Source organism: Mobula birostris, chromosome 11 (genome assembly GCF_030028105.1).
Source record: "Mobula birostris isolate sMobBir1 chromosome 11, sMobBir1.hap1, whole genome shotgun sequence".
Taxonomy (NCBI): domain Eukaryota; kingdom Metazoa; phylum Chordata; class Chondrichthyes; order Myliobatiformes; family Myliobatidae; genus Mobula; species Mobula birostris.
In genome coordinates, this window is record NC_092380.1 from 47,288,466 (window position 1) to 47,315,937 (window position 27,472).

General features: G+C 45.7%; 1 protein-coding gene across 3 annotated transcripts in view; it reads left to right on the forward strand.

Annotated features, from left to right (window-relative positions):
• Positions 1-27,472, forward strand: part of LOC140205058 (uncharacterized) — a 157,978-nt gene that overhangs the window by 7,594 nt on the left and 122,912 nt on the right. For 2 of the 3 annotated variants that reach the window (XM_072272178.1, XM_072272180.1), the window contains exon 1: positions 7,497-7,643. The exons of the other annotated variant lie outside the window; for it this stretch is intronic. In XM_072272178.1, the coding sequence (XP_072128279.1) occupies positions 7,577-7,643 (67 nt within the window). In that variant the 5' untranslated portion in view covers positions 7,497-7,576. Of the gene's footprint in view, positions 1-7,496; positions 7,644-27,472 lie in introns of those variants that run through there. 3 annotated transcript variants of the gene reach the window in all.

Here is a 27,472-nt window from a genome sequence, read left to right on the forward strand (position 1 = left end):
CTTGCAGACTGCGTCAGGTTTTCCTCTAGAATTTATATATTTTGCTGCATTCATTTAGTCTGATGGCCAAAAAGCTAAATGTCGATTTCATCAGACCATAGAACCATCTTTCATCTATCTTCAGAGTCTCCCACATGCCTTCTGGCAAACTCTAGCCGAGATTTCATGTGAATTTTTTTCAAAAGTGGCTTTCTCTTTGCCACTCTTCCATAAAGCTGTGACTGGTGAAACACACAGGCAACAGTTGTTGTATGCACAGTCTCTCCCATCTCAGCTACTGAAGCTTGTAACTCATCTAGAGTTGTCACAGGTCTCTTGGTAGCCTCCCTCACTAGTCCCCTTCTTGCAGTCACTCAGTTTTTGAGGATGGCCTGCTCGAGGCAGATTTACAGCTGTGCCATATTCTTTCCATTTCTTGATGATTGAATTAACTGTTATTCAGTGACTTGGAAATTTTCTTGTATCCACCTCCTGACTTGTGCTTTTCAATAACCTTTTCACAGAATTGTTTAGAATGTTCTTTTTCCTTCATGACCAATTGGCTGCACCAGTAATGATTTGGTGTGTCATATTAAAGAGGTGGGGGTTATATTTGTAACTGATCTATAGATCACTTTGTGAAGATTTGTCTTCACTTTGACACAAAAAAGTCTTTTTCTCTTGATCAGTGTCAAAAAAGCCAAATTAAATCCACTGTGATTCAATGTTGTAAACCAATAAAACATGAAAAGGGGGGTGAATACTTTTTGTAGGCACTGCATATATGAAATAGTTCATTTAAATAAGTAATGCAAAAAATTCATGAGTAGTGTTCATGGATTCAATGTTCATTCAGATGGCAGAGGGGAAGCCTCTGTCTGTGAATCATTGTGTGTGTGCCTTCAAGCTCCTGTCCCTCCTCAATGAGAAGAAGGTACAGTATGTTCGGGGTAATGGGGATTGTTAATGATGGATGCCGCATTTTTGAGGCTTCACTCAAAAATGCAACAGAATGCAGAATTTTGTGTTACAGTTTTCGAAAAAAGTACCAGCACATGTAGACAAATAGGGTGCAAAGGCTACATTGAGGTTGATTTGGGAGATGGTGAGCTTTCATTGTGTGGGATTAGTGTAGGAAAGACATCACAGCCCGCATGCACGAGGTGGGTTGAAAGGAATGTTTTCTGTGCTGTACGATTCTATGAGCCTATATAACAAGGGCAGTTCTTGCTGAGACTTAGCCAGGGTGGAGGATCATCATGTAGAAAGTGAGTGCCCAGTAGGTATTTGTCATACCTAACTCAGTAACATCCTGCACAAGCTATTACAATACCATGCAAACAAACGTCACCTTGATAGTAATCATTAGTGGGCTCCCACACCTTAATACACTTACAGTAAACTTCAAAAAAAACTGTTGACTTCACCGTTACCTTGGCAAGTGGGAGCCACACCTCTAGGGTGGGATGGCCTGACTGATTTAAAGGTAGGAGGTGTTTGGATGTGTCTGACTACACTCCTGGGTATCAGAAGTAGCCGTTCACAGATAATCCATCAAAGGAAGGAGCTTTACAGTCATGACTCACCCTCTGCCTGCGGTGGTTGGTGGCGTTGAGAGACTGCTCACCTGCTCTGCACGTAAGGTTATAAGATCTAGCAGCAGATTTAGGCCATTCAACTATAGATGATTTTCTTTCTCTTTTTCTCAATGCCATTCTTCTGCCTTCACCCTTACTGTCAAGAGCCTATCAAATTCCTGCCTTAAATACACCCCAATGATCAGGTCTCCATGACAACAAATTCCACAGATTCAACACCCTATAGCTGAAGAAATTTCTCCTCATCTCAATTCTAAAAGGATGTCCCTTAATTCAGAGCCATGCTCCAAGTTTAGTCTACTCTATAAAAGGCTGGCCTTGTTGGTTCATTGTGTGGTCCTTCCCATCAGGTTCAAACTTTCTCTGCTGTCTGGTGGTCAGATGAATTCTGTCCTGACGTGACTGCCCATATGGTCTGTCAGTTACAAGAATTCCAGCTCCGAGCGGGTCAAGTGAAGTTTGAGTGATTCAGCTGTGTGATGACTGTCAGGGGTTCTGAGGGAGTCCCCCATTTGTGAAGAAGCTTTCTCTCGGATCAGCCATGCAGAGGCACTGCAGAGGGCTTGGCTGGGGTTATTGTAGGACCCTCACTCTGGAGGCAGCATCTCTAGGAAGAGGTACAGTCGACGTTTCAGGCCGAGACCCTTTGTCAGGACTAACTGAAGGAAGAACTAGTAAGAGATTTGAAAGTGGGAGGGGGAGGGGGAGATCCAAAATGATAGGAGAAGACAGGAGGGGGAGGGATGGAGCCAAGAGCTGGACAAGTGATTGGCAAAGGGGATATGAGAGGATCATGGGACAGGAGGCCCAGGGAGAAAGAAAAGGGCGGGGGGGAAACCCAGAGGATGGGCAAGGGGTATAGTCAGAGGGACAGAGGGAGAAAAAGGAGAGTGAGAGAAAGAATGTGTGTATAAAAATAAATAACGAATGGGGTACGAGGGGGAGGTGGGGCATCAGCCGAAGTTAGAGAAGTCAATGTTCATACCATCAGTTTGGAGGCTACCCAGACGGAATATAAGGTGTTGTTCCTCCAACCTGAGTGTGGCTTCATTTTTACAGTAGAGGAGGCCGTGGATAGACATGTCAGATAAGTGCCAGGAGGGAGATCAGTGGGGAGGGATGGGGGGGACGAATGGACAAGGGAGTTGCGTAGGGAGCGATCCTTGCAGAAAGCAGAGGTGGGGGAAGGGAAAGATGTGCTTAGTGGTGGGATCCCTTTGGAGGTGGCGGAAGTTACGGAGAATAATATGTTGGACTCGGAGGCTGGTGGGGTGGTAGGTGAGGACCAGGGGAACCCTATTCCTAGTGGGGTGGCGGGAGGATGGAGTGAGAGCAGATGTGCGTGAAATGGGGGGGATGCATTTGAGAGCAGAGTTGATAGTGGAGGAAGGGAAGTCCCTTTTTTTAAAAAAGGAGGACATCTCCTGGAATGAAAAGCCTCATCCTGAGAGCAGATGCGGCGGAGACAGAGGAATTTCGAGAAGGGAATGGCATTTTTGCAAGAGACAGGGTGGGAAGAGGAATAGTCCAGATAGCTGTGAGAGTGAGTAGGCTTATAGTAGACATCAGTGGATAAGCTGTCTCCAGAGACAGAGACAGAAAGATCTAGAAAGGGGAGGGAGGTGTCGGAAATGGACCAGGTAAACTTGAGGACAGGGTGAAAATTGGAGGCAAAGTTAATAAATTCAATGAGCTCAGCATGCATGCAGGAAGCAGCGCCAATGTAGTCATCGATGTAGCGAAGGAAAAGTGGGGGACAGATACCAGAATAGGCACGGAACATAGATTGTTCCACAAAGCCAACAAAAAGGCAGGCATAGCTAGGACCCATACGGGTGCCCATAGCTACACCTTTAGTTTGGAGGAAGTGGGAGGAACCAAAGGAGAAATTATTAAGAGTAAGGACTAATTCCGCTAGATGGAGCAGAGTGGTGGTAGAGGGGAACTGATTAGGTCTGGAATCCAAAAAGAAGCGGAGAGCTTTGAGATCTTCCTGATGGGGGATGAAAGTATATAGGGACTGGACATCCATGGTGAAAATAAAGCAATGGGGGCCAGGGAACTTAAAATCATCGAAAAGTTTAAGAGCGTGAGAAGTGTCACGAACATAGGTCGGAAGGGATTGAACAAGGGGTGATAAAACAGTGTCGAGGTATGCAGAAATGAGTTCGGTGGGGCAGGAGCAAGCTGAGACAATAGGTCTGTCAGGACAGGCAGGTTTGTGGATCTTGGGTAGGAGGTAGAAACAGGAAGTGCGAGGTGTGGGAACTATAAGGTTGGTAGCAGTGGATGGGAGATCCCCTGAGCGGATAAAGTCGGTGATGGTGTGGGAGACAATGGCCTGGTGCTCCTTAGTGGGGTCACGATCGAGGGGTAAATAAGAGGAGGTATCCGCGAGTTGTCGCTGTGCCTTGGCAAGGTAGAGGTCAGTGTACCAGACTACAACAGCACCCCCCTTATCGGCGGGTTTAATAATAAGGTTAGGATTAGTGCGGAGGGAGTGGAGAGCAGAGCGTTCCAAAGGAGTGAGGTTGGAATGGGAACAAGGTGCGGTGAAGTCCAGCACCTGCAGAATTTCTGTTCTCTGGATCCATCCTGTTTGCTTCCCGGAGATGGCGAGATGCAGGGCCAACACTGCCAGACTCCATTGTACCCCTTGTCTCCCTGCTCCCCCTGTGAACATTCTCTGGACTCAGTGCCCACTCCTCCACTAATGATTCAGCTCCTTTGTTCTCTCTGCACTCTGGCCAGTGGATTGGATCATCATATTCTCCACAATTGGTGCTGTCCTCACCCGCATCTCCTTCACTTACTGATCACCCCCGCACACCCCATCTCACCCCAGTCAGTCCTTCCAGATGAGGTAACACTTCACCTGCAAATCTGCTGGGGTCATTTATGGTACCCAGTGCTCCCGATGCAGCCTCCTCTACATTGATGAGATCCATTGTAAATTTGAGGGCCATTTCATAGATCACCTCAGCTCCATCTGCCTAAAGTGAAACTCCCTGGTAGCCAAACATTTTAATTCCGACTCCCATTCCTGTTCCAACATGTCAGTCCATGATGAGCCAAGATGAAGCTGCCCGCAGGGTGGAGGAGCACACCTTATATTCCGTCTGGGTAGCTTCCAACCTGATGGCATGAATATCAATTTCAAATTCTGGTTTAAAAATTTCCTCCCCCTCTCCTTCTTCCATTCCCCATCATGGTCTCTTAGCTCTTCTCACCTGCCTATCACCTCCCCCTGGGACCCTTCCTCCTTTTCTTTCTCCTCTCCTATCAGATTCCTTCCTCTCCAGCCCTTTACCTTTCCTACTCACCTATCTTCACCTATCACCTTCTGGTTATCCTCCTTCCCCTTCCCAACCTTTTTATTCTGGTGTCTCCTCCGTTCCATTTCAGTTCTGAAGAAGGGTCTTGGCCCAAAACATCGACTGTTTATTCATTTCCATAGATGCTGCCTGACCTGCTGAGTTCCTCCAGCATCTTGTGTGTGTTACTTTGGATTTCCAGCATCTGCAGACTTTCTGGTGTGTATCATGTACCTGTCCAAGTACCGTTTAAATATCACTAACATACCTGCCTCAACCACATCAGTGGCAGCTCGTTCTATATAAATACCATCTCTGGGTGAGAAAATTACCCCTCAGGCTGCCCTTCACCTTCTCTCCAATATCAAACAGCCTCTGAAGAGGCCTTCAGTTCTGGTCCTGGGGTAATTCATGTCAGTGCCATCCTGAGACTCGAGTAGTGATCACCTTCTCCCAATCTCTCACCACCCAAGCTTTGAATCCTGTAGCATAACCCTGCTGCCCATTTCATTAAAGCATACTTGTACACCGGGTTAACATCCCTTTTTAACCTCTCTGGCTCAGGGCCCATCTTTGATTAGGCCTCTGAAATTGCTTACCTCCATACAGTTGACGAATAAACTCTTCCAGCTTGGTACAGATATCGGGGTTATGGTTGGTTGTTTGTCCATCGTTGACATTGATGAGGACCTCGACACCATTATGATGGTGTCAAGACTAGCGCGTGATTTGGATTTAAGTGAGGGAGAGTTGCACAGCGTCAGCCTCACTGTCTCTTCCAAATTCCCATCTGGATCCAGTGGCAAGACAGAGTCGAGATGGCTAGAGATGGGACTAGGCGCAGTGGATGACCAGGACGTCTTCTGTGTCTTGTCCTGCTCTACACATTCCACGACGCTTGCGTTTTGATGACAAACTCTGCCATCTTCATCAGATGGTGGAGCTTGTCATTGAAACGTTGGTCATAATCGATACCTGTACCTGGCTGGAAGCCCGAGAAAAGTTTATTCGTCATATATGCTGGGAAAGCGTTGGATCTTCTCTCTGTCCCGATGATTTTGGAAATGCTGGAAAGGCTCAGAGTACACCTGTGGAGAGTGAATCAGAGTTAACATTTCAATTCCAGCTGAACCTTTTCTGCTTTTGAGGCATTCCCCCGCCATGTTACTCACATGGTGAGGCTGCACTGTAGTGGCTTGCTTTCATCTCTTATTGCCCCCGATTCTGAACGTGAGGGTACATTTCTGTTCCCAGGGGGTTGTCCTCAGCTCAGAAGAGACCCACAGCCTGGAAAATTGTGGCTACAGCCTGAGTAAAGGCAGAGCGAAACAACCTGACAACCTGGAGCAGACAGAGCGAAACAACCTGACAACCTGGAGCAGACAGAGCGAAACAACCTGACAACCTGGAGCAGGCAGAGCGAAACAACCTGACAACCTGGTGCAGGCAGAGCGAAACAACCTGACAACTTGGTGCAGACAGAGCGAAACAACCTGACAACCTGGAGCAGGCAGAGCGAAACAACCTGACAACCTGGAGCAGGCAGAGCGAAACAACCTGACAACCTGGAGCAGGCAGAGCGAAACAACCTGACAACCTGGAGCAGACAGAGCGAAACAACCTGACAACCTGGAGCAGGCAGAGCGAAACAACCTGACAACCTGGAGCAGACAGAGCGAAACAACCTGCCAACCTGGTGCTCGGAAGAGGAAGAACAAGCTTGGTGAGAACTCCCATTGATCATGATCAGTGTGTGGGTGTCACCTGCAAGGCTGGTGTTGCCTATCACCGCCTTGGTGCCCAATATCTCCTGCGACAAGTTCAATACTATCAAATAATTGTGTTGAGAATACTTAAGAATCAAATTGGCGTCCCAACTGGACTAAGGTAACTAACTACGACACTACTCCTACAAAAACAGCAGAGCACTCGACACATTCCAGCAGCTTCGTGGTCAGTTCTTTTAACACCAGTCTTTCGATTATTTTAGAGATGAACTCAGTCATCTGTTGTGGGACCTGACTCCACATTAATGCACGTGTCCGGATCACCCATCCAGTGATGTCGGAGGAAGACTGAGTGAAGCTCTCTCCACTGCTGCATGCAGGGGAGTGTCTGCTCTTGACCTTTCTAAGAGGTCAAGAGCGGTCACAAGGCTGTTTCTCTACCATGAAAGGAAGTCCATGACCCTGAAGTACTGATAGGACCTTGGAATCCAATACAATAAAACAACAAATGAACCCGATGTAAAGTAGATATCCAGGCATGCTCGCCGTTTTTAACGTTAGCACGTGTTAACTCAGCATCAGCAGGCAGACAGGTGTGTATACCTGTGGTGTATTGCTTGATAGATCTCTGCTGGATGTCCAAGTTCCCTGATACTGTTCTTGTTAAATAGTCAGAATTTGTTTTGGCTGCTGTGTATAAAGAGAAGTGTGTGTGTTTGTGAGAGAGACAGACAGACAGAGAGACAGAGAGAGAGGGAGAGTTCTTATTTTGGTGACTGTAAACCTTACATCACACCCTCCTTCCCACCCCTCCCTGCTCCCTTCAGTCAGAATAAAACCAAGTTTAGAACAAATTCAACTCACTAGAGGACAGTGTAGAGGAGCTGGGGACTGAGAAATCATTCACACTTCAGTTTCTCAGCCTGGAAGCAAGGGGAATCTGCTGACAGCTTCAAGCATGCTACACTGGCTGTTTATGGGAGCTTTGGGATCATTACTGGTGGCAAATTCCTCCTGCATTCAAGGTAGGTGACTCCTGGCTGTAGACTTACCAGAGAAAACACCTTTCCCTTCCTTTTGAATGGGGAGGGTAATGCTGTACTGTTGGGGGAGGCTGAAGAAGTGACAGCAGTGCATACTTTTAATTACCTCAGTTGTTAGTAAACTTCATTGCTTTCTTGTACTTACTTTGCAAATGTTTTGCAAATTATGGAAGTTGATTTCAATGGATCTATTAACAAACTCCTTCGAACAATGAGCAGTTCAGAGCAAGCACGGCGGGTGATGAACCTGGCAATGCTGACAGGACAGTGAATGTTCGATCAATATTCGAATGTAAAAATGAAGAGAAGATGTGCCAAAGGAAATTGTGGTAAACTAAAAGATGTTCTGTGCCTCAGAGGCTCTTTAATTGTGGTACGATCAATGCTTGAGAAAATGTTACCATAGAACCTGCAGAAAATTTGGCAACTTCTCGATTAACGCCCAGGAAACAATTCAGAGTCGAGTGAAAGGGAAAATGACAAATAGTCCACCACTCCCTCATGCTCTCATTTCTAGGGATTCAGAACGCCATCACCTTCCACACGAAGTATGAAGTAAATACCCCTGCCCCTCACTACCTTTTTCTGAAAAAAAGTGTGGTGTTTGCTTTTTCACCCCTTTCCAACATACTGAGGAATGGCCCCTGTAAACATGTCCATTTCTGTCTGCGATCCCCTGGAATATGAACTGTTGGATTTGAACTGGCCTTTTCCCCAAATCTAAGCAACCTCGCCCTGATTGCCCCAGGGAACGAAGGAATATCCCCTATCTCCATTGGGCAGAGGGAGGACCGGGCTTCCCTAACCTACAAGAAAGGAGTTTGTCATGGCCCAAGCCGGGCTCAGGGGTAATGGTAGACTGAAATAGGATTTAGAACATCGACCGATATGGGACCCTTTGCCTCCAAAGTTGTGCCACCCTTTTAATCAACTCCCTAACTCCTTAATTAATCTAAACCTTCTTTCCTACGCAGCTCATAACCATTCTTTTTTTCTTTTACCCATGTGGACATCTCTTAAATATCCCTGGTGTTCGTCTAACACCACCCTGAGCAGTGCCTTCCAGGCAGCTACCACCGTCTGTGTAAAAAAAACAACCACCTTTTACATCACCCCTACATTTTCATCCACTGAGCCAAAAAGGATGTCCTCTGGTATTAGCCATTGCCACCCTGAGCAAAAAGCACTGTCTCCCCACTCTGTCTTTGCCTCATGATCGTATACACCTCTATCAAGTCTTTTGCTGCAAAGAAAAAAGTCCTAGTGTGCTCAGCCTTTCAGATGGACAGGCTGCAATTCTGAAGCCGATCTTGCTGCTGTCCATTCAGCCATTGGTTCTCCAGCACAGGCGTGACGCTGGTTACTGGCAAGGCTTTAACGTCAGCATAGTCAGTAAGTTCCTGTAAATAGTTAAACCCGTGGCTGAACTCCTGGTGATGAGTAAGAGATTACTGCCCCCTAGTTTACTGGTGGAGTTGCTAACCTGCTGCTGCTGCTGTTTAACCTCTGATCGTTTAAATGTTTAAATCTGTTTCACACAGTGATTGGTTAGTGTGGCCATGACTTTGCTGGTGGTCCCCAGACTCTCAACCTCATTTCTTCCCAGTCTCTCCTCTTCAGAGGTGGGAAAACAGCAAGTCATTCTGAGGGTGCAGGGCAAGATCAGCAACTTTGATATGGCTGTTGAGGTGTATAAGATCATAGAGGCAAGGACAGAGTGTTGGGACAATGTTTTTTGCTCAGCATGGCAATGGCTAATACTAGAGGACATCCTTTTTGGGTCAGTGGATGAAAATTTAGGGGAGATGTCAGAGGTGGCAGTTTTTTTTTACACAGAGTGATAGCTCCCTGGAATGCACTGCTCAGGGTGGTGTTAGACGAACACTAGGGATATTTAAAGCTGTTCAAGGCAAGTCCACTGTGCCCAGTGCAGCATCTCCAAAATCGTCCAGCACCCTGGGGTCTTAGTAGGGATGTGTGTCCCACCGGGATTCTTGGACACTGCTCTGGAAGGACGGCAGCAGCCGCGGGGGATTTGGGATCAGCTCAGCTGCCTGGCCGTTGCTGCTGTTTGTCAGGGTAGATATTAATGTGGGTTCCAGCCAGCCTTGCGCCATTTGTCCAGCAGCACAATACACTGGGACCCTTTCTTTCCACAGCTGAATGAATAATCTCCTCTACCCACCCACCTTTCCCCCTTGGCTGGACTCGTCTCCCCACACCTCCTTATTCCGGCTGTTACCACTTTCTTTCCAGTCCTGAAGAAGGTCTCATCCGGAAATGTTGTCTGCCCATTTCCCTCCATAGACACTGCCTGACCTGCTGAGAGTTACTGCCATTTGTGTCTGTTACTCTAGATTTCCAGCATCTGTAAAATCTCTTCTGTCAAAGTTTTCCAGAGTGGCTTTGTCTGGGAATACCGTGTAGAGCAATCCCACCGCACTTATCTGAGAGTGATGATGGATTACATCTCAGAAGGTAGCTACATATGGTACACTATTTATGTACGTGTACATACACTTAAGGACAATGTGTACCATGTGGTCTGATGTCTGATACATTATTGCTCCAGCCACGCCTGGGAGCTGGTTGTTCTTCACCTTCAGTGAAGGATATTGGTTAGAAGCTCATACTGTCACTGCCTTACTAGAAGATGCTACATTGGTGACAAGGACTAAACTTTGCTTTGAGGAAATAACTAGAATCAATCAGAATCAGTCAGGTTGATTGTCATGGACATACAACATGAAGTTTGTTGTTTTGTGGCGGCAGTACAAAAAGATAGTGTTCACGGGTTAATTCAGAAATTCAGAAATCTAATAGCAGGAGGAAAGAAGCTACTCCTAAAGCATTAAGCGCGTGTCTTTAGGCTCCTGTACCTCCTTTCTGATGGTAGCAATGAGAGGAAGGCATGTCCTAGGTGATGTTGGTCCTTAATGATGGATGCCACCTTCCCGAGACACAGTGTTTTGAAGATGTCCATGATGGCGTGGAGGTTTGTGCTTGTGATGGAGCTGACTGTCGACACCCCTCTTTCAATGCTGTGATTTGAGGCATCCGTATCAGGCAGTGATGCAATAAATCAGAACACTTTCCGTGGGATATCTGTAAAAAATTGCTTGAGTTGTTGGTGTCATGCCAAATCTCTTCAAACTCCTAATGAAGGATAGCCATTGGGAATCCAGGGGGTGTGAAAGGAAATGGAGTTTTTTTGACTGGACAGCAATGCTACAGGTTGTGGGCATGGAGGGTGTTAACAAGCCAGGAGGAAACAAGTGGCCAGGAACGCCCATAGGTGCCCCCTGGCCTGCTGACTTCCTCCAGCACTTTGTGTGTGGTGCTTGGATTTCCAGCGCCTGCAGATTTCCTCTTGTTTGGGGTATGAGTGGTAACTAGTTTGCTCTGTACAGGGAGTGAGTGAAGGTGCTCTGAATGAATTTCCTGAGGGAGGATACAGAATGGAGCAACTCATCAGTGCAGCTCATCAGTTATAGCCCCAGCGACCCAGGTCTGATCCTGACCACCAGCTCTGTCCGTGTGGAGTTTGTAGGTTCTCTCTGTAGCTGAGTAGTTCTCCCATTTCCTTCCAAATTCCAAGTGTGTGTGGAAAGGTTAATTGGCCACAGGCCACTGGCCTCGAACTGAGAGGCTCAATGGCCTCCTTCTGTGTCCCTCCAAGAAGCAATATGACAAATGGAAACTGTGCAGACCGCAGGAGAAGTTTCTGATGAGGATGTAAGAACGACTTTGAAGGGCCATTGTAATCCTGCACCCTCTGAGATTTCCGAGAGCTGTGTACTTGATATGTGCAACCAGGCACCAGCAGAGAAGAGTTAGTGATACATTGTCAGGTTGCAGACACAGGCAGGACCACCACTGCACAGAATCCAGCGGAATCATTGGACCTGAGGTTTGAAGAGGAATGTGGAATTCTACAAGCTAGGAAAAGGTATTGTGGAATGGGAAACAGCTTCACTCGGGACATGACCCAGGAGCAAAACGGTTTCCTCTCTGCGGCTGGAACCTGTTGACACTGCAAGTGCTTTGGCACAGGGTGGTGGCTCACATGACAGCCAAAGAGTTAGGGTTCAGCAACCATCCTCGAGCTCAGGATATCCTCCAAGGTGGCTTATCTACTGCCAGTGAGGATGACTGTTCACTACGTTGGTCCTTCAAGAAGGCAACTGCCGAGAATGGGTGGGCGCTTCCATGCAGGTTAGTCAGGGCATGGATTAGTATCTTTGGGGAATGATACACATGCTGGAAACTGAGTGCAGAGAGGAACCAGGCCTCTCAAATGGAATGTTTTGCAGAGGGATATTGAAATTGCTGGATAATTAAGACCATAAGAATATAAGGTATAAGAGCAGAATTAGGTTTCTGCTCCCCCATTCAATCATTGCTGATTTTAATTTCCCTATCTCAATCCGATTCTCTCACTTTCTCTCTGTAACCTTTAACCCCTTTATCATTGAAGAACCTATCAGCTCTGACTTAAATGATGGGCTCCATAACCCTCTATGGAAAAGAATTACACAGGTTCACTACCCTCTGGCTGAAAATTTCTTCCTCATCACATCTCATTCCTTCATTCTGAAGCTGCAGCCTCAGATCCTAGACTCTCCTACTGCTAGAAACATCATCTCCGTGTCCACTCCATCTGAGTGTTTCAGCATGTGGTGGGTTTCAATAAGCTCCCCCTCATCCTTTGGAGGTCCATCAAGTGGAGACCCAGGGGCATCAAGTGCTTCTCTCACGTTAAGCAAAGTGAGGGCAGAGAACAAGATAAGTTAAGTTAAATCAAATCAAATTCAAGTTTAATCATTTAACCGTACATGAATACAGCTGAATGAAACAGTGTTCCTCTGGGGCCAAGGTGAATAACATACACAGCACGTTCAAAACAAAAAAAAGGGCAAGTTATGCAGGCAGTCAGCTTGGACAGAACCCTTGATTGCCTGCTGTCTGGATCCAAAAATGGCCACTTTCACCAGGCCCAGGAACCAACTGGCCAGGAGATCTCCTAACCCACCCACCCCGCCTCCCCCTCCCCGCACTAGGTGACCAAAAACCAGGAGCGTGAGGCCATAACTCGGAGTATTTCCCCTTCACATAGTCAGATTGAGGCTGCAGCTTCTCACACTCTGCATATACATGGTACACTGACTAGGCCGTGTGTGCTGAAGGCAGATGACGTTGTGCTGTGTGGGAGACTGGAGATCCTGCTTCCGGATCAGTACACTGTAGCTGAGGAGCAGCCACAAGAGGCTGGGAGGGCCCTGGTGGACACTGGAACATGCCCAGGGAGGGAAGGTCAGAGCGACAAAAGAGAAAGGAAGGAAGGGAGTCTCAGTCAGAAGCTGATGCACAACGGCACGTGCATGAGGGCAAGAAGGCAGGCAGGAAGCAAACTCTGAAGATGAAAGATAGACTGCAGATGCTGGAATCTGGAGCTCCCACAAAATACTGGACATATTCAAGGGGTCAGGCAGCATCTATGGAGGAAAATGATAGTTGACGTTTCAGGTCAAGACTTTTCATCTGGAACACCGACTGTCATAGAGTCATAGTAGACTGCAGCACAGAAACAGGCCCTTCGACCCATCTAGCCCATGCCAACCTGTTTCTTTTGCCTAGTCCCATCTACTCGCACCTAGATCATAGCCTTTCATATTCCTCCCATTCAAGTAGCTATTCAAATGTCTCTTTAAATGGTGCAATCAAACCCACTCCTACCACCCCTACTGTCACCCTGTTCCCAACCTCAGCGGAAAAAGCCAGCATGTGTTTACCCTACCTATACCCCATATAATTTTGTACATCCTTGTAAGACTTCTCCTCATTCTCCTAGGCTCCAGGGAATAAAGTACTCACCTGTTCAACCTTTCCCTATAGCAATCCTCAAGTCCTGGCAAATTTTCTGGGCCCTCTTTCAAGCTTTCATGTAGGTAGATGGCCAGAACTGCACACAACACTCTAAATTTGGTCTCACCAACATCTTATACAAAGTCAATATAACCACTATATTCAAGGCTCTGATTTATGAAGCTCTTCTTACCACCCTGTCTACCTGTAACACCACTTTCAAGGAATTATGGATCTGTATTCCCAGATGCTCTTGTTCAGTGCGGTACCATTCACTCTGTAAGCCCTACCCTAGCTTGCCCTATCAAAGTGCAATGGCACACATTCGACTGTTTGTTTCTTTCCATAGATGCTGCCTGGCCTGCCTTTTGGGTATTGCTTCAGGAAGAAAATTTTGTTAGGAAATTGTTATTATTGTGCTCAGGAACAGAAATAGTCAACTAGTTAATGATTGAAAAGAAACGAACAGTTATTGTTGTTCGTGGTCTATTAACAGAAGTATGAAGATGGGTGGGCGTACCTTTAAGAGCAATGAATGCCACGTGATATCACTTTCCTTGCATCATTGCATGAGCCACTGCTGTTTCTCAATTATTGTTGGACATCACAATTATTATTTGGCTAGAGGTTCTGTCTCTTTCCTTGCTTTACTAGGAAGCAATATAGAAGAACATATGGGCACTACACCACTAAGACCAAGGGTCAAACTGGCTTAGAAACTGGGGAACTCTGCTGTGTGTTCCCCAGGCATCAACTGTGTGTGCTCTGCCTTTGACTGGTAACTGCCAGCTGAACCCTGTAATTTTTCTCAATGCTTTTGGTCTCACACACTGCTCCTCTGTCCCTCTCTCTGCAAAGTCCAGGGAACTAAAGAACACAAATATGTCCCTGTCCATCAGAATTCTGACACTGTTCTTCACTGTTGCCATAAGCACTTCAGTCCGTCTGGAGTCTTGACTTAAGCCTCAGCTGTGTTGGAGCTCAGAAAACTGACTGGAGTTCACAAAGCGTTCCAGGACAGACTCAACGCAGACAGAATCCAGCCTTGGGTTTCAGAGAAGTTCACTTCTGAGCTTATACTGAATCTGTGAAACCATGGAATATTTCAAATTCTCCTGTATGTGAGTGCAGCCACCCAGAACAGATCCCACAAATATGAAGGAAATACATGGTCTTCCTGAAACAAACATCCAGCTAAGAGTGTAAACTTGTGGGTTGTTATACTAGTTGCTCTCCAGCTACTCAGGAAGATTAGTGAACATTTCAATCTTTCAGTCCAAGAAGGTTTCACAGGACCTCACAACGTATTCAGGGAACCATGACCAAAGTGCAAAAAAAATGCTGGAAGAACTCAGCAGGTCAAGTAGTATCTTTGTAGGTAAAAGATGTAAGTCAACATCTCAGGTCAATGCAAGTCCACTGTGCCCAGTGCAGCATCTCCAAAATCCCTCAGCAGTGGTCAGTCCTCCCCTCCCACAACAGGCTGGAAGTGAAAGCAGAATTGCCTCCCACATCAACACTTCAAATCATCTAAATTTTCCAAAGGGTTAGTCCATTTAATGAAATCATTCCTGTTTTCATATCATTTTTCAAACTCATTGTCAAAATGTTTAATATTTACTTTTAAAACAGAGCCAAAAGGACAGACACAGAAACTTGATAACTGGAGCCCATGGGAGAGGCAGATGCTCTCAAGGTTTCGAAATATGCTTCCATTTTGGGAGGGCACCTGTGGTTTATTTTGAACCCAGATAATATAAAACACACAGGGAGACATGAGAAGACAGAGCAGATTGGATGCAATTAACTGGTTTACTGAACTCTCCAATGACCCTATACCGATGCTCTATGCCATACCCTTATGTAGACCACTTTGTTTTTCCTTTTTTCACATCAAAGAGTGATTTAGACATACATATGATTTATAGATTTTTACCTATTCAAACATTTTCTAAACCACTTCAGTGATCTCAATGAAACTTGTTGGCACTGTATCCATCTGTTGATAAGGAAAGTGTTGCTTATTGACTCAGTTTAGTAGAATCTTGTGCCTCTACGTCTAAAGCCTCCATTGGATCAACCTCTGGAACGCCCTAGTAAACACAGAACTCTTTGACGTCCTCATCCTGGACTCTCCCTGGAGCTATGTGATTCACATACATGCTTCCAACTTGATCTATTTTCACCAGAGTTACTCCTGGTGATATATTCTTCACCCACCAGTCCAATGGGCCGTTGCCAATCACTGGATTTGCCAGGTGTTGTTAATACACAACTCCACCATTTTCTTTCAATTCTTTCTTTCTATGGCTCAAATCATGAACTCAACTTTGTTCAGAATTTCCTACCTATTGGTAACTCAGCAGGGCTATAATAGTTTCCATGGAATCATGGAGAGACACATCATGGAAAAGGGCTTTTGTCCTCTGAGTCCACCCCAACCGTCAACCACCCGTTTACATTAACTCAACGTTAATCCAATTCTCTCCACATTCTGTCATCTTCTATCACACACATACACACAAACTCACTCCCACACACACTCACACTCACTCCCACGCACACGCACACTCACTCCCACACACACTCTCAGCAATTTAAACAGCTAATTAACTTACTGAGGGAGGAAATCTGTCACAGGGTGATAATGTCCACTGCACACAGACAGTTCCTGAGGTCCGGACTTAACCAGGTTCTCTGACTCTGTAAGGCACCATCTCTACCACTGCACCACCCTAATTCTGAAATGCTGGTGGGACAGAAAAATGTTGGCTGGTTGATGTCTCCTTGGCATCTCTAGTTTCTTCAGCTATTCAGTAATTCTCACTGATCATTTGACTCTGTGACAGAAGCCTGTATGTGACACAATTTTGCTTCATGAAGCACTCAGACTGAAATATGCACAACTGGAATTAATGAAGTTGGAAGTTATGTTTTATTTGTAAATGATAAGGTGGGGGGGGGTGCTTGATCTGAGGTTAGTTCTTCTACTAAACCATGATATGTGAAAATGAATCTCTGTTCTTTGAGAGTAAGCTCTGTTATAGTACGGGACTGAGCACAGAAACACAAAAACCTTACAGCACAATACAGGCCCTTTGGCCCCATAATGCTGTGCCAAACGTACTTACTTCAGAAATTACCTAGGGTTACCCATAGCCCCCTATTTTTCTAAGCTCCATGTAGCCATCCAGGAGTCTCTTAGAAGACCCTATCATATCCGCCTCCACCACCGTTGCCGGCAGCCCATTCCACACACTCACCACTCTCTATGTAAAAAAAATTTACCCCTGACATCTCTGTACCTACTTCCAAGCACCTTAAAACTGTGTCCTCTCGTGCTAGCCATTTCAGCCTGTGGAAAAAGCCTCTGACTATCCACACGATCAATGCCTCTCATCATCTTATACACCTCTATCAGATCACCTCTCATCTCCGTTGCTCCAAGGAGAAAAGGCCGAATTCACTCAACCTATGCTCCCCAGTCCAGGCTATGTCCTTGTAAACCTCCTCTGCACCCATTCTATAGTTTCCAAATCCTTCCTGTAGTGAGGTGACCAGAACTGAGCACAGTACTCCAAGTGGGGTCTGACCAGGGTCCTATATAGCTACAACATTACCTCTCGGCTCTTTGTCTTCTATGTGCAGACCAATTCTGGATCCAAAAAGCAAGGCCCCTTGGATCCCATGCCTCCTTACTTTCTCAATAAGCCTTGCATGGGGCATCTTATCAAATGCCTTGCTGAAATCCATATACACTACATCTACTGCTCTACCTTCATCAATGTGTTTAGTCACATCCTCAAAAAATTCAATCAGGCTCGTAAGGCATGACCTGCTTTGACAAAGCCATGCTGACTACTCCTAATCATACTATGCCTCTCTAAATGTTCATAAATCCTGCCTTTCAGGATCTTCTCCATCAACTTAGCAACCACTGAAGACTTACTGTTCTATAATTTCCTGGGTTATCTCTACTCCCTTTCTTGAATAAGGGAACAACATTGGCAAACCTCCAACCCTCCAGAACCTCTCCTATCCCCATTGATGATGCAAAGATGATTGCCAGAGGCTCAGCAATTTCCTCCCTCACCTCCCACAGTAGCCTGGGGTACATCTCATGCAGTCCCGGTGACTTATCCAACTTGATGCATTCCAAAAGCTCCAGGACATCGTCTTCCTTAATGTTTCACCATCACCTAATTTGAATATATTAAGTGACCATTTCCCTTCTTACATTAATCATTGCAGGTTCTTTGAAAATACATTTCACCTTAAACCCAATTTGAGTGTATTAAGTGACCTTCTCCCTTCTCGCAGTAATCAATGCACATTCTTTGGAAAGATCTTGCTAACAGTTTCCATTTCTAAGGCTTTCTTCACTGCAGTCTTGACCAATAGTGCTGTCACCTAGGAACCATTTATCATCTTTATCTAATTCTGCTCAATTAACTAAACCTCAGCCCTCCGCTATCCTGTTCACATTGCCAGAAAATTCAGAGAGAAGCTTCTGTTCTCTCAACACCACTAGGATGACAACTCTGTGTCCCCACTTGATAGAGCAGAAATCTATAAACAAGTTACCCCGATATGCGTGGCAGGGAACATGTTGGAGCCTATTATTCTTCTCAGGGTCGGTACAGAGTTGTGGCCTTACAGTGTTCAGTCTGCAACCCCACAGTGTTAAACACACTATTCAATCTGACGTGTCTGTGTGGAGATGCTATGTTCTCTCTCTAAGCATGAGTCACGCTATTCAATCTGACGTGTCTGTGTGGAGATGCTATGTTCTCTCTCTAAGCATGAGTCACGCTATTCAATCTGACGTGTCTGTGTGGAGATGCTATGTTCTCTCTCTAAGCCTGTGAGTTACCCCCAGGTACTTCAGTTTCCTCCCATGCCCTAAAGACATACATATTGAGAAGTTAATTGGCCACTGAAAGTTGCCCCTAGCGTGCAGATGAGTGGCAGATTCTAGAGCAGGGTTGAAGACAATGCAGAAATGAAACAAAATGCAGAATAAAAAATGAGATTAAATAAAAAAGAGAATGCAGAATGTTTAAAAAATGGAATGAATGTAGGATTTGAATAAACTGGTGGTGGATCTTCAGCGCTGACTTAATGGGCCAAACATCCTGATTTCATGTTGTATCTTTCCAGGAGCTTGGCACATCAACAGCTCATATCATTGATCATAGTAAATTTTAATGACTTTACCCGCTACTTGTCTGATAGAGTCCAACTTATTAAAGGGCTTTCTCATAAATCTGTTTTTGTTCGGTCTCCTTATGCGTCTGCTTAGCTACCATAGTTACTGTGAATAGAAAATCTTCTTCTGATGTCATTAGTTGCAATGTGTGGAAAAGTAGACTCCATGTGTCTGAATTCTCATATGGTAACTTTTCCACACATCTAGTCCAGTTGGTTCAACCTTTTTTAATTAGATTGTGATAAGAGAATACAGTAGTCTTCAAGCAAAAATGGGTCATTATAAAGGAAAGGGAAAGTAGAATAAATGAGTAAGAAATATAGAAACATACTGTAAAAACTTCACAGTATGTAAAATGCAGAAAAGGAAAACAGATACAAAATGTTGGAAGAGCTCAACAGGTCAGGCACGTCATCAGAAGATAAAGATGAGAAAAATCTGATGTGGGTCTCAGACTGAGCCAGGAGAAACCATATTGGAGGATAAAGAATTGACAAAGAAATTATCCATGCATTCTGTGTCGGTCTTCAGGGAAAAGACTTAGAAACCCTTTTGGAAACAGTGGGGTAGAGCAGGTCAGAGTGAATTAGGAACCAAAAGGAACTAAATTAGTGAGAAAATATTGTGGAAATTATGAGGACTGAAAGAGAATAAGTGCCCTGAACAAGATGAGCAGGGTTTTGACTATGGAGACGATGGACACACTGGTTGTCATCTTCCAAAATTCCGGAGATACCAGACAGTTCCCACACATTGGAAAGTAGCAAATGCAATCCCAACGTGTAAGGAAGGAAGGAGAAAGGGAGATCAGGGATCTATAGAGCAGTTAGTCTGAAATGTTGGAGCCTAATAGTATTCTTTTCAAGTTCAACTTCAAGTTTGTCAGTCAACCATACACAAGAGTCCAGCCAAACGAAACAGCATTCCTCCGGGGCCAAGGTCTAACACACAGCACACTGCACACACAATACATATCGTTATGATGGCAGAAAAACATACACTCACAAAATAATTGAGCCCAAGTCTCTGGGCGTCTCGGCCTGTAGATTGATGGTGCATAGATCTTGTCCTGGAGCCATGTGTCTGCAAGAATGAACACGTAGCAGTTCCTCATCATGCAGTTGTGCAGCCGCAGATGAACGCAACCCAGCCTGTCTTCCACCGAGCAAAAACTGGACAGCAGCACCCAGAGGAAAGGCCAGCCTCCAGCCCAGCACGGACTCCATCACTCTCCCACACCCCCTCCAGTGTCTTCTTCTGCAAAGAGCGACTCCGTGGCATGAGGGCCTGATCCATGCAATAACCGAGGCCACCCGGCTCCCTGACCATCCGTCTCACCAATGAACCAGTGAACCGGACTTGTAGTATTCTACATGGCCAATATCCAGCTGTGTCTTAAGAAAAACATCCAAGTCAACCATTGTCACCGTTTGTTGGGCCGCATAGTGCCTCTGGTGCCTTCCTCCTTGTAGCGGGCAACGGCACGGTGTGTAACAAATTCAGCTCCACTGCCATCGAGCAACTCACCAGTCTGGCAGGCCTGCAACATTTGACATTTGATATTCTTAATATCCACAATATCTTGCAATCGCACAAAAGATGCAAAGGACGAACAATTACACCTTTGTTTGAGCCCGGAAAGACCAAAGTGACCAAGTGCACCGCCATCTTCCCTGAGGTGTCTTGCTTCCATCGTAGGCCTTTGGGCACTGAGCCAATGTGGGGCCTCCTAAAGAAATCCACCTCACCACAGAACCAGCACATTAAGGTTATTAGCGCACTGAGGCAGAACAAGGCAAAACAATAGCAATGCAGAATAAAGTGTAACGGCTGCAGAGAAAGTGCAGTGCTGGTAAACAAGAAGGTTCAAGGTCATAACAAGGTCGATTGTAATGTCAAGGCTCCATCTTATCATACTAGGGAAACTAGGGAATGATTTAATGATCATTAGATCAGGATAAAGACTATCCTTGAGCCTGATGGAATGTGTTTTCAGCTTTTTGTATCTTTGGCCTAATGGGAAAGGACAGAAATGACCATGACCGGGTGGGTGAGGTCTTTGATTTTGTGGGGTGCTTTAGTGAGGAAGCAAGCAGTGTAGACAGAGTCCATGGAGGAGAGGCTGCTTTCCGTGATCTTCTGAGCTCTGTCCATAATTCTCTGCAATTACAAGCAGTCATGAATTTGTGGATGGCTACATACGTGAAACCAGAGACCTTTACAGGTAGCATCGTGGTTAGCGGAACATCTTACAGCAACTGGGTTCAATTCCTGCCGCTGCCTGTAGGAATTTGTACATTCTCCCCGTGACTGTGTGAGTTTCCTCCGCGTGGTCTGGTTTCCTCCCACAGTCCAACGACGTACCAGTTGGTATGATAATTGGTCATTGTAAATTGTCCTGTGATTAAGTTAGAATTAAATTGGAGGATTGCTGGGCGGCGAGGCTCAAAGGGCTGGAAGGACCTACTCCATGTTGTAGCTCAATCAATCAATCAATCAATAAATAGTTCTGAGTACATCTTGTGTTCAGTGCTCTAGTGCTCTTCTGGACTGTGAACTGAATGACAAGCTCACTTGTTGTTTCCTCAATGAATGAATCTTGCCAATCACAAACAAGAGATGCTGGAAAGTAAGGAGGCATGGGATCCAAGGGGACATTACTTTGTGGTACCAGAACTGGCTTGCCCACAGAAGGCAAAGAGTGGTTGTAGACGGGTCATATTCTGCATGGAGGTGGGTGACCAGTGGTGTGCCTCAGGGATCTGTTCTGGGACCCCTACTCTTTGTGATTTTTATAAATGACCTGGATGAGGAAGTGGAGGGATGGGTTAGAAAATTTGCTGATGACACAAAGGTTGAGGGTGTTGTGGATAGTGTGGAGGGCTGTCAGAGGTTACAGCGGGACATTGATAGGATACAAAACTGGGCTGAGAAGTGGCAGATGGACATCAGCACAGATAAATAGGATGGCAGAATATATTGTTACTGGTAAGACTCTTGGCAGTGTGGAGGATCAGAGGGATCTTGGGGTCTGAGTCCATAGGACACTCAAAGCTGCTACACGGATTGACTCTGTGGTTAAGAAGGCATATGGTGCATTGACCTTCATCAATTGTTGGATTGAGTTTAAGAGTTGAGAGGTAATGTTGCAGCTATAGAGGACCCTGGTCAGACCTCACTACTGTGCTCAATTCTGGTCGCCTCACTATAGGAAGGACATGGAAATCATAGAAAGGGTGCAGAGGAGATTTACAAGTATGTTGCCTGGATTGGGGAGCATGCCTTATGAAAATAGGTTGCGTGAACTCGGCCTTTTCTCCTTGGAGCGACGGAGGATGAGAGGTGACCTGATAGAGGTGTATAAGATGATGAGAGGCATTGATCGTGTGGATATTCAGAGGCTTTTTCCCAGGGCTGAAATGGCTAACAAGAGAGGGCACAGTTTTAAGGTGCTGGGGAATAGGTACAGAGGAGACGTCAGGGGTAAGTTTTTTTTTATAAACACAGAAAGAGGTGAGTGTGTGGAATGGGCTGCCAGTGGCAGTGGTGGAGACAGAAATGATAGGGTCTTTTAAGAGGCTCCTGGATAGGTACATGGAGCTTAGAAAAATAAAGGGCTATGGGTAAAGCCTTGGTAGTTCTAAGGTAAGGACATGTTCAGCACAGCTTTGTGGGCTGAAGGACCTGTATTGTGCTGGAGGTTCTCTATGTTTCTATGTTTCTATGAAATCCAGAGCAACACGCACAAAATGCTGGAGGAACTTAGCAGGCCAGGTAGCACCTGTGGAAAAGAGTAAACCGTTGATGTTTAGGGCTGAGACCCTTCATCAGGACTCAACCAATCTAGCTTGTGTTTTTTCTTAAACACACAGGATCTCTCACCTACGTTTTTGTGCATTACTTTAATATCTGGTGGGTGAGGTGAAAGGTTGACTGTTATTAGTGTTCAGAGGGATATGCGCATCCCCGTATACAAAGCATTGAAAGTTAGAGTATAAGTACAACAATAAATAAGGTAGACATATTTTATATAGGTCTTTATTTCAAAATAACTTGAGTGCAAGAACAGAGGTGTTTTGCTCCAGTTGGTGAGAGTGAACATGGTAAACTGACCAGATTGTACATTGGCCTCGCATCCTGTCCTAGTGCAGAATGTACTTGTGATAGACGGTGTACAATGAACATTCACCAGTTTGATTCATGGGAGTGTTGGTTTGTTGCAAGAGGAAATATGGATCCTGAGCATTCTTAACAGTTGAAGCACAAGCAATGATCTAATGAAATCATCTTTTTTATGGGTCTTAACAATGTATAGATATCTGGATAATGTGTCTTCTGGCAGGGATATCCTGATATGAAGTCACAATCCCAGAATGAAGGGCTGGACATTCAGGATGGAGATGGGAGGAAATCTCTTCACCTCACAATTTGTGAGTGTTAGAAGATTTTTATATGTTAAGGAGGAGTAAAATTGCAGCCAGGACTTGTTAAGAGGCTGGGCAGGGGTTAGAGGATGAATGGCCTTCTCCAGCTTTTATTTCTTATGCTGCAATGTTCTCATACTGTGCATTTCTGATGCCCAAGAGGCTATCTACGGTTGCTTGCATTGGCCATACAGTCCCAGTACCACAGGAGCCAGTATAGCTGATCACACTGTCCCATTACTATAGGATGCAGTATAGTTGCTCACATTGTCCCATTACAGACTCAGTACTACAGGAGCCAGTATAATTGCTCACACTACACACATCAAAAATGCTGGTGAATGCAGCAGGTCAGGAAGCATCTATAGGAAGAGGTACAGTCGACGTTTTGGGTCGAGACCCTTCGTCAGGGTCTCGGCCCGAAACGTCGACTGTAAGTCCTGTCGCAGGGTCTTGACCCGAAACGTCAACTGTACCTCTTCCTATAGATGCTGCCTGGCCTGCTGCGTTCACCAGCAACTTTTATTTGTGTTGCTTGAAATTCCAGCATCTGCAGATTCCCTCGTAATTGCTCACACTGTCCCATTACGGTCTCAGAGTCCCATTACAGTCCCAGTACTACCGGAGGCAGTATAGTTGTTCACCCTGTCCCATTATGGTCCCACTACTACAGGAGCCAGTATTGTTGCTTACGCTGTCCCATTACTGTCCTAGTACTGTAGAAGCCAGTATAGTTGCTCACACTGTCCCGTTACGGTCCCACTACTACAGGAGCAAGTATAGTTGCTCATACTGTCCCATTGCAGAATCAGTACTACAGGTGAATATAATAGCTCACACTGTCCCATTACAGTCCCAGTATCACAGGCACCAGTATAGTTGCACACACAGTCTCATTACAGTCCCGGTAACAACAGGAGACAGTATAGTTGCTCACGCTATCCCATTACAGTCCCAGTACTACAGGAGCCAGTATAATTGTTCACGCTGTCCTATTATGGTTCCAGTACTACGGAAGCCAGTATAGTTTCTCACATTGTTCCATTACAGAGCTAGTACCACAGGAGCCAGTACAATTGCTCACACTATCCCAGTGCTGCAGGAGACAGTAGAGTTGCTCACACTGTACCATTATTGTCCCAGTACTACAGGAGCCAGTTTAATTGCTCACACTGTCCCATTACAGACCTCGTACTACAGGAGCCAGTATAATTGCTCTCATTGTCCCATTACAGGACCAGCACTATAGGAGCCAGTATAATTGCTCATACTGTTCCATCACAGCCCCAGTACCACAGGTGCCAGTATAATTCCTCACACTGTCCCATTACAGTGCTGCAGGAGCCCCTATAATTGCTCACACTGTCCCATTACAGTCCCAGTACTACAGGAGTGAATATACTTGCTCTTACTGCCCCATTATGGTCCAGTACAACAGGAGCTTGTGTAGTTTTCACTCTGTCCCATTACGGTCCCAGCTCTATGGGAGGCAGTATAGTTGCTCTCACTGTCCCATTACAGTCCCAGTACTGCAGGAGCCAGTATAGTTGCTCACACTGTCCCATTACAGTCCCAGTACTGCAGAAGCCAGTTCAGTTGATCTAACTGTCCCATTACAGTCCCATAACTAAGGGAGCCAATATAGTTGCTCACACTGTTCCATTACAGACCCAGTGCTACAGGAGCAAGTATAAGTTCTCACACTGTCCCATTATGGTCACATTGCTACAGGAGCCAGTATAGCTTTCATAAGCAAACACGAGGAATACTGCAGATGCTGGAAATTCAAGCAACACACATCAGAGTTGCTGGTGAACTCAGCAGGCCAGGCAGCATCTCCAGAAAGAGGGACAGTCGATGTTTCGGGCCGAGACCCTTCGTCAGGACTAACTGAAAGAAGAGCTAGTAAGAGATTTGAAAGTGGGAGGGGGAGGGGGAGGGGGAGATCCAAAATGATAGGAGAAGACAGGAGGGGGAGGGATGGAACCAAGAGCTGGACAGGTGATTGGCAAAGGGGATATGAAAGGATCATGGGACAGGAGGCCCAGGGAGAAGGAAAAGTGGGGGGGGGGGGAACTCAGAGGATGGGCAAGGGGTATAGTCAGAGGGACAGAGGGAGAAAAAGGAGAGAGAGAGAAAGAATGTGTGTATATAAATAAATTACGGATGAGGTACGAGGAGGAGGTGGGGCATTAGCAGAAGTTAGAGAAGTCAATGTTCATGCCATCAGGTTGGAGGCTACCCAGACGGGATATAAGGTGTTGTTCCTCCAACCTGAGTGTGGCTTCATCTTTACAGTAGAGGAGGCCATGGATAGACATATTTAATTCCACATCCCATTCCCATTCTGATATGTCTATTCATGGCCTCCTCTACTGTAAAGATGAAGCCACACTCAGGTTGGAGGAACAACACCTTATATTCCGTCTGGGTAGCCTCCAACCTGATGGCATGAACATCGACTTCTCTAACTTCCACTAATGCCCCACCTCCCCCTCGTACCCCATCTGTTATTTATTTATATACACACATTCTTTCTCTCTCTCTCCTTTTTCTCCCTCTGTTCCTCTAACTATACTCCTTGCCATCCTCTGGGTTTCCCCCCTCCCCCTTTTCCTTCTCCCTGGGCCTCCTGTCCCATGATCCTCTCGTATCCCTTTTGCCAATCACCTGTCCAGCTCTTGGCTCCATCTCTCCCCCTCCTGTCGTCTCTTATCATTTTGGATCTCCCCCTCCCCCTCCCATTTTCAAATCTCTTACTAGCTCTTCTTTCAGTTAGTCCTGATGAAGGGTCTCGGCTCGAAACGTCGACCGTACCTCTTCCTAGAGATGCTGCCTGGCCTGCTGCATTCACCAGCAGCTTTGATGTGTGTCGCATAGCTTTCATACTGTCCCATTACATTCCCATTACTGAAGAAGCCAGTATAGTAGCTCACACGGTCCCATTATTGTCCCAGTACTACAAGAGCCATTATAGTTGCTCACACTGTCCCCATGCAGTCCCAGTACTATGGCAGCCAGTATAGTTGCTTACTCTGTCCCATTACAGACCTAGTATACAGGAACCAGTATAATTGCTCACACTGTCCCATTAAGGTCCCACTAATACAGGAACCAGTATAGTTTTCATACTGACCCATTACATTCCCAGTACTGTGGAAGCCAGTATAGTTGCTCACACTGTCCCATTGCAGTCCCAGTACTATGGGAGCCAGAATAGTTGCTCACATTGTCCCATTACAGGCCCAGTACTACAGGAGCCAGTACAATTGCTTACACTGACCCATCACAGCCACCACACTACAGGTGCCAGTATAATTCCTCACTGTCCCATTACAGTCCCAGAACTAAGGGAGCCAATATAGTTCCTCATACTGTCCCATTACAGACCCACTACTACAGGAGCCAGTATAGTTACTCACACTGTCCCATTACGGTCCCAGTACTGCTGGAGCCAGTATATATGCTCTCACCGTCCCATTACGGCCCTAGTACTACAGGAGCCAGTATGGTTTTCATACGGTCCTATTACGTTTGCAGTACTACTCGAGCCAGTATAGTTGCTCACACTTTCTTATTACGGTCCCAGTACTACAGGAGTGTATAATTGCTCACACTGTCCCATTACGGTCCTAGTAGTACGAGAGCTAGTATCATTGCTCACACTCTCCCATTATTGTCCCAGTACTACAGGAGCCAGTACAGTTTTCACACTGTCCCATAATGCTCCCAGTCCTGCAGAAGCCAGTATAGTTGCTCACACTGTCCCATTACGGTCCCAGTACTACAGAAGCCAGTATAATTGCTCACACTGTCCCATTATGATCCCAGTACTACAGGATCCAGTGTAATTGCTCACACTGTCCCATTACAGTCCTAGTACTGCAGGAGTCAGTATAGTTGTTCATGTTTTGGCACTGCAATTCCCTTACCAGTGGTCATCCACGGTTGCTTAGTCCAGGTCTTGATTTGGTTTCTTTATATACTGACTGCCATCACCCAGTGTGAGGAGGTCTCACAGACCTGTTTGCTGGAAATGAGCACAATCACGAGTGACCTGCTGAAATGACATGGAATTGGAGATACACAGTAGTGATTGAAACATACAGTGACAAAGAACAGGGTCATTGCAATTGCCCAGAAATCAACTGCAAAATGAAGAGAAATTGAAAATAAATTTAAAAATAGAGTTGCTGGGCAATTATATGCAGGATAATGTTTGAAAAAGGCAGAGATTATTCATCTTTAGTTATCCACTATTAGGGGTATGCATCAATTATCTATGGACAGTATGTATCTGAGATAATCCAGCT